The sequence below is a fragment of the Salmo trutta genome, chromosome 6, assembly GCF_901001165.1.
Source record: "Salmo trutta chromosome 6, fSalTru1.1, whole genome shotgun sequence".
Lineage (NCBI taxonomy): Eukaryota > Metazoa > Chordata > Actinopteri > Salmoniformes > Salmonidae > Salmo > Salmo trutta.
The window spans coordinates 15903515-15916092 of NC_042962.1; the positions used below are offsets into that span (position 1 = coordinate 15903515).

At 41.3% G+C, this 12578-nt stretch overlaps 1 protein-coding gene across 3 annotated transcripts in view; it reads right to left on the minus strand.

Annotated features, from left to right (window-relative positions):
* The window catches only part of LOC115195538 (dipeptidyl aminopeptidase-like protein 6), a 339411-nt gene that overhangs the window by 219341 nt on the left and 107492 nt on the right, over window positions 1–12578 (minus strand). Inside the window, exon 1 of one of the 3 annotated variants that reach the window (XM_029755482.1) lies at window positions 4832–5439. The exons of the other annotated variants lie outside the window; for them this stretch is intronic. Coding sequence (XP_029611342.1) covers window positions 4832–4885 — 54 coding nt within the window. The 5' untranslated portion in view covers window positions 4886–5439. Of the gene's footprint in view, window positions 1–4831; window positions 5440–12578 lie in introns of those variants that run through there. 3 annotated transcript variants of the gene reach the window in all.

Genomic DNA, 12578 nt, shown 5'->3' on the forward strand with positions numbered 1-12578 from the left:
GTCATACCATTCGCTCCATTCCAGACATTATTATGAGCTGTCCTCCCCTCAGCAGCTTCCACTGATACAGCAACACCTCCCCCATAGACGTTCCTGTCTCTTCTGTAGATGGTATACTGAACAAAAATATAAATGCAACAATGTAACAATTTCAAAGATTTCACTGAGTTACAGTTCATATAAGGAAATCAGTAAATTTAAATAAATTCATTAGGCTCTAATCTATAGATTTCACATGACTGGGCAAGGGCACAGCCATAGGTGGGCCTGGGGGGGGGGGGGGGCATAGGCCCACCCACTGGGGAGCCAGGTCCAGACAATCAGAATGAGTTTTTCCCACAAAAGGGCTTTATTACAGACATAAATATGCCTCACCACCCCCTCTGACGAACCTGCAGGTGAAGAAGCCGGATTTGGAGGTCCTGGGCTGGCGTGGTTACACGTGGTCTGCGGCTGTGAGGCCGGTTAGATGTACTACCAAATTCTCTAAAACGAAGTTGGAGGTTGCTTATGGTAGAGAAACAAACATTCAGTTCTCTGGCAACAGCTCTAGTGGAGATTCCTGCAGTCAGCATGCCAATTGCACACTCCCTCAAAACTTGAGACATCTGTGGTATTGTGTTGTGTGACAAAACTTAGTCCCCAACACAAGGTGCACCTGTGTAATGATCATGCTGTTTAATCATCTTCTTGATTTGCCACACTTGTCAGGTGGATTATCTTGGCAAAGAAGAAATGCTCAGTAACAGGGATGTAAACCAATTTGTGCTCAATTTTCTTTTTGTGTATTGCTAGTGCTGTATCATCAAAATAATGATCTAAGCGAGCCTCAGAAATTGCTAACATATGAACGTTATCGGATGTTAGCAAGTTATTGATTTCATTTTAGCCATTTCCTGGGTAGCTTATCAGAGATAGACATAATTATGGAAAAGAACAAACAAAGCAAGAAAAAACAGCAGTCCATCAATCAGTTGGTGTGTATAAGTGTGTGTGTGCTGTGGGGTTTAAGCTACGAAACCCACAGGCTTGGCTCTGTCATCCATTCCAGGCTTTTGGGAAGAGTTTGGGAGGGTGGACAATAAGTCTGTCATAGTGGATGTAAGCAATGTCCCCATGCGCTCTGGCAGCTTTCATTGCTGGGATAAGTTATATCCTCTTCTGGCGCACAGCTTCAGGATAGTCCTCGTTGAGGAAGATGTATGTTCTTGTCAAGTTCTTGGCTCTTTCCAGAACAGCTACCTTGTCCTTGAATATCAGGAATTTGACCACTATCGTCCTGGGCCTGGCACCTGGGCCGGTGGTGGGGTTTCCAGTCCTGTGGGCGCGCTACACCTCAATCTTCCTGTAGTCCATCTTCAAATTCCCAATTGATCATTTTCCTCACTTTGTCCTCAGACTCTGTCCAGGTCTCATGTGGAGATTCTGCGATCCTTGATTGTCGCTCAAGATAAATCAGATTTCTCTGTCATTATTTTCATGGATTCACATATAGAACTGATGTCCTTTGTCAATAACTTAAATATATTTTTCATCTTGCTGTTCTCCTGTTTAAACTCATTGAGCTGATCCTGGGAGAACTGTAAACTGTTCTTCAGGTCCTGGACCTCTCTGGTCAGATCATTGATTATTTTATTAGTTGACTCCACCAGTATTTGGATACAACACTTGAAGCTATTTTCTTGTTGTTGTAACAACTGCATGTAGAACTATTTTTGTTCATTTAAAAAGTGAATTCACCTGTGATTGAGAGACACCACTGGCCTCAACGGTACTCATACTGGCTTTGGTCTTTGTCATGGTAGCAATGTAGGCTACGCTGGTGTTACTTCAAGCAGTTCCAGATTGGGCAGGTCACAGGGCAGATGGAAACAGCAACAAACAGCAGGGATCCAAACAGTCACACTCTGGGGACAATCAGTAGTCCTAGACGGGCTGTGTACAAGCTGCTAAGGAAACCTGGCTAGCTTGATAGCTAGCTAACGTTATTTAGAAGCTAGGCGCCAACAAGGGAACAATGAGCTACTTCTCTGGAGCGAAATAGATCTGCTATTGATCCTTGAAAATACAGTGAACGTCCAACACCTTAATTTGATGTTATATGTTGACAATTGTTTGAAAATAAATCTGTTAATTCATAATTATTTTGCAAAAGAAATCCACGGGAAAGATATGCATTTCAATGCATGCCAAGCATTTCAATGCATGGCACCGGAACACCTAGCACACCTGACTAGCACACATGATTGAGAAACAGCTTCTATCTCAAGGCCATCAGACTGCTAAACAGCAATCACTAACTCAGAGGCTGCTGCCCACATTGAGACCCAATCACTGGACACTTTAATAAATGGATCACTAGTCACTTTAAACAATGCCACTTTAAATAATGTCACTTTAACAATGTTTACATATCTTACATTGCTCATATCACATGTATATACTGTATTTTATACCATCTACTGCACCTTGCCTAGGCCGCTCAGCCATCGCTCATCCATATCCTTATATGTACATATTCTCATTCCACCCCTTTAGATTTGTGTGTATTAGCTAGTTGTTGGGGAATTGTTAGATTACTTGTTAGATATTACTGCACTGTCGGAACTAGAAGCACAAGCATTTCGCTATACTCGCATTAACATGTGCTAACAATGTGTATGTGACCAATAAAATTTTATTTTATTTTTATTTTATTTGATTGGACTAGTAAAGGGCTTGATGATGATTAGTTGACAAGTTGAACCAGCTAGTTCTCAAATAGATCATGTAAAGGCTGAAGATCCCTGAGGAGAGGTTTGGGAAATGCTGCCCTACAACACTGGCCGTCAATAGCCACATCTAGTCCTGCATCTGTCCACCCTAGCAGAAACCATCTCACTTCCAAACGACTACATAACAACCACAATTCCTCATCCCAGAATACATCACCACGTTCCACTCCCAAATAAACCATCAACGAACGTCTCTAAACCCGGGACTTATCTCCCCACCTCGGAGTTAAAGCATGATCATTGTTCAAAGAGAAAGATCTCCGTCTGAGCTGGGAAACTATATTTCATGGGGGAGAAGGCTTGGAGTACTGTAGCGTGAGAAAGACCGAGTGGAATTAGACACATTAGCTGGGAAATGAAACGTCTTAACAAAAAAGGAGTGATGTTACTCGCTCAGGAAGGTATTAAAGCTGGCACATCAATAACCTACAGGCCTCACCATATTACATCAGGCTGCCATCAGGCTCTAAGTCATCTTTTTTATTTTACCTTTATTTAACTAGGCAAGTCAGTTAAGAACAAATTCTTATTTTCAATGACGGCCTAGGAACAGTGGGTTAACTGCCTTGTTCAGGGGCAGAACAACAGATTTGTACCGTGTCAGCTTGGGGATTCAAACTTGCAACCTTTACAGTTACTAGTCCAACACTCTAACCACTAGGCTATGCTGCCGCCCCGGGGGGTGTATTGATTACGCAAACCACTTACGAATCAAACGAAAGCAAACAGAGCAAAACAAGAGTTTCTATTGGACAAATTCTGGTAGGCCCATCCCTGTTTAGTTTTCTTCAGTCTAAGAAACGTTTTGCAGCAGAGTTGGCGGAATGAATACACCCCTGATCGCAGTAGTACCAAAGCCGTGAACCCAGGTTTAAGAACAAAAGGGATGCCAGGCAGTGGATCCTGGTTGATTACATTAGTGACATATTAACACTATAGAACCTACTACGTGGATGGAAGTAACATCATGGTTGTCTGGCCAAGAAATGAAAGGGTTTTTAAGCACATCCAAATTAATAACAGGAGCTGGACAAGAAGATCCAATACATAGAACACACATTTATAGATTTGTTGAAACTTAAAAAAATAAAAATTCATTTAATCTCATGGACTGTCGGTCTTTGCATACATAGCTCTATCTATGAATTGGAGAGTGGTTACATATCCCAACAATGTTACTTGTTCTGCTTTAAACCAACATGGCGGGGCTCCCATTGAGTTGAAACACAGGATTGTGGCTCAAAACTACCTCTTAGTCTACAAACCAATCTACTGAATCACTTTCACAAGAAAAGGATTGACAGTCCAACCAACTAGAGAGAACTCCATAAGACTCCCCCACCATACAGAGAGTAAAAATGCTAATACACGGCAGTCCTGACTCATTACATCGAAACAAAGAGGGGCCCAAATAAGCAGATAAATACATAAATAGGACTGTGGATGATTTGATTTAACAAGGCAGCTCAAGCCCCTGATTGAACTCCGACCATCAGGAGCCTTGAGAAAGGGAGGAGAGTTATGAAGGCTACCACTAAGGGGGACACCTGCCCATGACCGTGCCAAATGCAAAAAGCTCCTGCGTCACACTCTGGTGCCTAGCTATGCCAAATGCATCAAGGTGTGACTCTTGCTCATAATTAAAAGCTGAATATCATTTAACTCGAAAAGCATAATAAAATATTTTTTAATAGTGAGCAAGTGATACGCTCCATTTTCTTGGATGTTCTTGTGCTTTTTTGGCTGCACCTTGACTTATTGAAGAGCTGTCCACTCCTCTCCAGGCTATGCCAATGGAAAATATATCACCCCATTTGAACTCCATCGCCTTTGGGGGAGCCGGGAACGGTAATGCATGCATGCGCATAGAGTAAATACGGCAACAACTACCGCTTATGATTGTAATTAAGAAAGGTGTGATGGTGCAAATCATTTTCATGTAGTAATCATAAGAGAACAAGCAATATTTTCAATAACTTACAACTCCACAATTAAAGAGCACAGAACAATTAAAGAAAGCTCAATGTTACAATATATAGGTTAGGGTGAGCCCTTACCTTTTCTGATTTGGAGCAGGTGGCATTCTGTTGCATCTGCGTGACTATTAGCATGGCTGATTCGAACACAGGGTTCTTCAAAAAGCACTCCACTGCCTCTCCCTCAGTGTGATTGAAGTCTTCAGTGTGGAGTGGGAAGATTAGCGTATCCCTCTCTCAGACACAGACACATACACTCAGGAACCCCCCACTGGCTGGCACACTCCAAGCTGTACTTTCTCTCTCTAGTGAAACAATCACACCACGACAAGGCTCCTGTCTTCTGGGTTGCGCAATCTGTTTCCGAGGAGGGGCAGCTTTGGAATGTGTGTGTGTTTTAGCCTCTCGCTACTAGTAGTCTTTCCTGCTCCCCCCTTTTTCTCTCGCTCTCCCCCACTCTAGCTCTTTCTCCATCCCTCTTTCACTCTCTCCCCCAGTCTTTCGAACCTTGTTATCGACTCTCGATTCCCTAGCTTGGTCTATCCGTCTCTGTCTATCCAAGTCCTTTCCTCCAACTCTTGACTCCCACCCTTGTTTTCCTCCCTCTTCCCCCCCTCTCTACTTAAAGCTCTTTCCCATAGGATACTGACTGTTTTTTGGTGGGTTCAGCACCTGAGCTAAATTGGAGCTTTGCGCCTAAGCTGCAGGCTAGGTATAGAAGAGGCATCTGTCAGAATGCACAGCCAAGAGTATAGCAACTTTAGTGAGCCAAAAGTGTTTTTTTATTTTCTTTTAAAGTGTGGGTGTGTGTGCACGCTCGCATGTATGTGTGCACAGTGACTTGGGGAATGAGAGGGATTCACTAATAATGTGAGCGAGAGAGGGAGAGTCAGTGTATTTGACTGAACAGGAGGGTACTGGTTTGTGTGAGTGTGTGTTTCCATGAGTGTCCATTTACATGTATGTTGCCATCTGCCAAACTATGGATCAATTCAATCAGTCCCAGTGGTGGGCTGTGATAAAACTCCGGTGATATTTATGCGAGCAGCCTCACGCCTCGTAAATGACACCGCCTCCTCCGAGGATAGGTCCCTGGCGCAATACGAGATGTTTTATTTATGTAGCATTTAAGGCTGCGGCGTGGTGAGCCAAAGTGCCAAAATAAAAAAATAAAAACAATTTACACCAGCGCAACCTGGCTGCCTTAGCGCGGGCGCTTCCACTAAATAAGGGGCATGAGGTTTGGAGGAGTGGGGATGAGAGAGGGGCTAAAAGGTGGACTTGGAAAATATTGAATTTCTTCCCAAAGATGAGGGAAGCACATGTGTCTGTAAGAAGTAATCTCGCAGTGGCAAATAACATCTGAAGAACAAAACTGAAGAAAAAAAATAACAGAACACCAAATATATTCTGAAAGGTTTCAAGTAGGGATGTGAAGCTTTTTTAACATTTAAACAGACATTTTTGTATCGGTTTCCCATTAAGTAAAATACATACAATTCCACGTGAATTCACAATGCAGCTGTGCTGCTACCAGCAATGGTTTGGGTCTCACGGTGCGTCCCTTTCAGATGGTGAAGCACTGCACCTGTACTACCATTATTGTACCTCAATTCCAACTCGCAAAGGTTGCATTTCCTTCTCATTTAACTTCTCAAAGTATTGCCATACAGGACTTTGCTAGTGTCGCTTGCCTTTCTCTGCCATTTTTCTAACTGCTAATGATGATGATGTAGTGATGGAGAGTCGAATCCAAAATAATTGACTCCTCGACTCATTGCATGTCGACTCCCGCTGTCGACTCCCATTTCTGAGTGTCAAGATTCGCTTCTGCTAGGAATTGACTCCTAGGATTCAGTATTTTTGGAACGAAGGAGACTGATTAGTTGTCTTGAACACAAACACTTGCATCTTTCATAGTGAGCTAGCGAGGGACGGGGAGAGAGAGGTGGGGCACAGTATAGGCAGGTTCGGCCACCAGGCAGACAGAGTCAGAACTGTGCACTAGCAACTTCAGTAAAGCAGAACCTATCATCAAAGAATAGGCTAGGATATTGAGATGAGTAAGAGGCAACACTTTGCTCTCACACAGTCAGTCAGTCACACAGTATCTGCCCATGTGCACGGGTTCGCTTCACGCTGATTACAGCGTGGTAGCCAGGGCAACAAAACAGAGAAATTGAGCCTCACGGTTCAACAGTCTTAGTTGTTGCGGAATTTGACCCACTATGCTGTTTACTTTCTGCATCTATGTCATTTTTTAAAATAGTTTTTTCAGTTAGGGATTTTTCTTAAATTAAGGATCCCAATTTAGTTTAAATGCTTTAGTTACATTTGGAAGTGGCTCATCAACAATGTACTGAACCACAGCATTATCGGACAGCAAGATCTCAGTAAGCCCATAAAGTAAATCAATTATAGATATTTAGGTATTAGGCCTGAGGCCTTGGATCTTTGAAAGAGATTTGGAGAAAATCCTGCAGCACAATCTCAGCAGGTCCATCTGGCAGACTGACACAGGTGCAAGCACAGCATTTTTCTGTGGGAGGTCTGAGTTGGGAAGTTAACACAGCCAATAGCTGGGGCAGGAAAAGGCACTTGCCTGAAAAAATTAAAATTAAATATTTAAGAATAGCTCAGGTCTCTGTGAATGACAAATATGAGTATTCATAATCTTAGTTAAAAATCTATTGAGAACAACTGAATTGAACATTTTATTTTATTTATTTTGTTGAGTTAGTTTTAATGTATACAGCACATATCATCAGCAACTGTGTCTAAAAACACATCCCCCTTATAGTTCTCCACCTTGACTAGCCTATTAAAAGTGTTGTGCAAATGTTCTCACTTCAACGTTCACTCCATTCCAACTGATTATTTGTTACTTTTATTTTCTATTTTCTACTTATCTATTTTTTACTTAACATTTATTTTTTAAATAATTTAACTTCATAAAGCATTGTTGGTTAAGAGCTTGTAAGTAAGCATTTCACTGTAAGGTCTACACCTGTTGTATTCCGCGCATGTGACAAATAAAATATAATTTGATTTGATCGGTCGATTACCATAAATCCAGTGAATCTCTTAATTACAGAGCAACATATTTAGAAAATTACTGAGTGCTCTGACAAAGTTTAAGATAGCGTCCGGAACTTTATCGAGCATTTAAATGTTTCATTCCAAGGACTGAGCACCCCTTCAGCAGTGCAGTCAATAGTATGTATCCCTTAAGAAAAAAGGCTGGATTTGAACACAAACAGATCAGTGAGGGGTAGTGAAAGAGCAGGAGTGTGTTTGAAAGCAGAGGCTGCTGAGTGTTTCAGATGTTAACTATGGGATTGTTAACAATCCCTCACTTCATAGGCTCACTCCATAGGTTCCCTGTTCACTTTTTTTCATTATTGAACACAGACTCACCAATTCCCATAGTTTATGAGACTGGGGTGAGGAGACAAAATGAAAAAAAAAAAACCCTAAGGCCTAAAGAGGCACTGAAGGCAATTCCAAGATATTGTCTACCAGGGTTAATTCTGAAGCAAAAGGCACTGAAGCGCGAACTGTCACTCCATAGACAGCTAGGATAAGTGAATATAATTATGACATTATTAATGAGCATATTAAATCAAGATCGAAAGTGTTCTGGTCTCCATAAATCAAAAGCTGGCTGTTTTAGATGAAATGACTAAGAACATAGCTGATCTCAATATCGCCCTCACTTTCAATAACATATGCGCAAAGAGAATAAAACGCTAAAGGGCACTGTTGACAAACTGGAAATCAAAGTAAATGATGTTGTCCGTGACAACAGAGCCCTTAAAGAGACAGTGCCGGATACAGACCCGTAGTATGCGGGATAATATAATAATCTATACTGAACAAAAATATAAACTCAACATGCAACAACTCCATTGATTTTACTGAGTTACAGTTCATATGAAGAAATCAGTCAATTCAATAAATGAATTTCATTAGGCCCTAATCTATGGATTTCACATGACTGGGAATACAGATATGCATCTGTTGGTCACAGATACCTTTAAAAAAAATGGGCCTCACAACGGGCCTCAGGATCTCGTTATGATATTTTTGTGCATTCAAATTGCCATCATTAAAATGCAATTGTGTTTGTTGTCCACAGTTTACACCTGCCCATACCAACCCCACCACCAACATTGGGCACTCTGTTCACAACATTGACATCAGCAAACCGCTCGCCCACGTGACGCCAAACACGTGCAGTGCAGTTGTGAGACCGGTTGGACGCACTGCCAAATTCTCTAAAACAACAATGGAGGTGGCTTATGGTAGAGAAATTACTATTAAATTATCTGGCAACAGCTCTGGTGGACATTCCTGAAGTCAACATGCCAATTGCATGCTCCCTCAAAACTTGAGACATCTGTGGCATTGTGTTGTGTAACAAAACTGCATATTTTAGAGTGGCCTTTTATTGTCCCCAGCACAAGGTGCACCTGTGTAATGATCATGCTGTTTAATTAGATTCTTGATATGCCACACCAGTCAGGTAGCTGGATTATCTTGGCAAAGGAGAAATTCTATCAGGGATGTAAACAAATTTGTACACAAACTTTGAGAGAAATAAGCTTTTTGCGCATATGAAACATGGGAACAACACTTTACATGTTTTATTTTTGTTCAGAGTAGAAACCCTGAGTTTATATCTACTAAACTGAACATTTCACAAGACCAAGTACAAAGAATTACATTTTCGTGAGTACATAGAACGGGAGGCACATCCCATCATGGCTCGCGCCCCATAATAACTTGTTCTGAGCACATCATGGAAAATCATGGTTCAAAGAAAAGGAAGAGAGCTCAAAAGGCACAAACTATGGAATGTACGACTAGCTGAACAAAGAAATCCGAAAAATAAAAGACAAATGAGCTGACAACAAAACTGTAATGATTCCCCGGTGAAGGAAATCATTTTGTTAGGGAATTTCAATACTGATGTCTGCAAAAAGGATAGCCCAACCCACAGTGTATTTATGGACTTATGTAGATCACTTGCTCTGACCCAAATGATAAAATATCCCACCAGGGCATGTGAAACAGAGCAGAGTACAATTGACTTAATATTGGTGTCTGATAAATCCAAAATATCGCAGAGTGGAGTAATAGTCTACTGAATCAGTGATCATTTTATTACATTTTGCACAAGGAGGGTTTTTAAAGATATATTTAAGTGTCACAAAACTGTTCGAATCAGAGGACTCAAAAAATACTGTGTTGAAATGTTTAGGGAGCAAGTGGGTAAAATTGACTGGTCACTGTGTCCAGACCTAAATTGTGTAGGTCCTCTGAAATTAGAGTGGAGTTAGGGGGTGATGTGCTCACTACTAAAACCTCTGTTAGCTACCTGGGATGCATCCTTGATGGAAGCTTGGGAGGTGTGAGCATGGCCACGGAAGTGCTAGGGAATGTTAATGCCAGGACTACGTTTTTGGCTAGAAAGTCCAAGCTGCTTGTTAAGGGCTCCATGAGAGTACTTAGCCACTGCCCCCATTCAATGCTCTTTTGACTACACTAGTACATCCTGGTTGGGGGCTTATCTAAGCTGATGAAGGGGAAGCTCCAGATAGCCCAGAATAAACTGATCAGGATTGTATGGTTGAATTAATAAACTAAACTAAAAAGACTTGTCATTATGGTGGTTGATAAACTGTACATCGATCGGCAGCTATATAGAGATGCCAAGGAAACACCATGGCTCTTCTGATGGGTCACACCTTGGCTCATTTTAGGCCTAACCAGAGCATACTGCACATGAGTTTGGCATGACAACATGTTTTTTTATTTAATATTTTCATGGACTATATTATGGATAACAATATCCATAATAATATATAATATAATAATATCTCAGAGACATCAAGACTGCTCCATTGCTATTCTAAATAACACAAAGTCCCCATAGAAGGGTCAAATAATGGACACCCAACACTATCCATGGTAGGGATTGAAATAAAAAAAACAGGAAAATAATAAAATATAACAATTGATGAAGAAATAAACTACAAATACACTATACCATTCAAGATAGGGAATGTTGTAAAAATAATTTGTATTCGACTTTCTATTTATAGTATTTATAAATAGATAAAAGACAGCATTAGAAGAAAGGGCAATTAATGATATAATACATCTTCAAAGATAAGGAACTGAAACACAAAAGTACTCAAAAGCCCAAAATTAGGCAGGAATGAACATGGTAGAGATAAAAACACAGCAAACGGAGGACATAGAAGACTGTACCAGTGTATATATGGGGGGGAGTGTGGTTGTGATGGAAAATGGGTTGTGTGTTTGTAAAAGTGTGATGAGTTAAGTGAGTGAAAACAGAAAATGGTTGCAAAAGCCAGAGTCAATGTGTGTCTGCGAGCAGGAGTTGTCACAGATAGAGAGTTTTGAATTTTGTGGTATACAATGGGATATACAATTTAAAATAAATTGCAAATATAGTTGATTTACTTATTGTCCTATCATGATGGAACGGTCCCCTACACCCACACACGAAGGAGAAGTCCTTATCTTTTATAGGCCTACTGTAAGCAGCCTATATGCAGCCAAGGCAGAAAGATAAACACGGTCAGAGACCCACTGAAGCAGCACCGCCCCCTCAAGAGTCTGAGCCTGCATGGCAGGGTTGGGCCAACAAAGAAATCTCTCAAAGCTGCTAATGAGAACCTTGACGACCTCGTACCTAGCTGGGGGGAATTCCGCTGGAGTACCCCTACCCAGGTAGTGGCAGTGCTGGCAACACTAGCTGCAGTAATCCATGGGGAGGGGGTCACACTCAGACAATCAGAGAGGGGGCAAATGATTGTGGCCCTGGCGGCATAAAATAATCTAATGGTCTTACTGCACTCAGGTGCTTGGGAAAATGGTCAAAACGGGGGACCAGCGTGTGTGTGTTTCGGGGGAAAGGGGTGTATCCGAGCTCCATCAGACTAGACGTTGGTTAATCAAATATCGCCATTCTTGCTCAATTTGGCATGCCAAACCCAACTTGGGATGGGGGGAGGTTTTAGCGGATAGTGGAGAACAATTGGAGGTTTACTCAGTAACAGTGAAAATATCATGGTACAGCTATTTGGACACTCAATCATCATGGTACCTTTTAATGGTACGTTTACAAACATATCCAGTGCATTCAGAAAGTATTCAGACCCCTTCACTTTTTCCACATTATGTTACATTAGCCTTATTCTAAAATGTATTAAATAATTTTCCCCCCTCATCAATCTACACACAATACCCCATAATGACAAAGCTAAAACAGGTTATTAGAATTCTTGCAATTTAAAAAAAAAATCTAAAAATAAGAAATACCTTTTTTACATAAGTATTCAGACCCTTTGGTATGAGACTCAAAATTGAGCTCAGGTGCATCCTGTTTCCATTGATCATCATTGAGATGTTTCTACAACTTGTAGTCCACCTGTGTTCAATTCAATTGATTGGACATGATTTGGAAAGGTACACACCTGTCAATATAAGGTCCCACATTTGACAGTGCATGTCAGAGAAAAAACCATGAGGTCGAAGGAATTCTCCCTAGAGTTCCGAGACAGGATTGCGTCGAGGCACAGATCTGGGGAAGGGTACCAACACATTTCTGCAGCATTGAAGTTCCCAAGCTTAAATGGAAGAAGTTTGGAACCACCAAGACTCTTCCTAGTGAACCCCATAGTCACGCTGACAGAGCTCCAGAGTTCCTCTGTGGAGATGGGTGAAAGTTTCAGAAGGACAACCATCTCTGCAGCACTCCACCAATCAGGTCTTTATGATAGTGGCCAGATGGAAA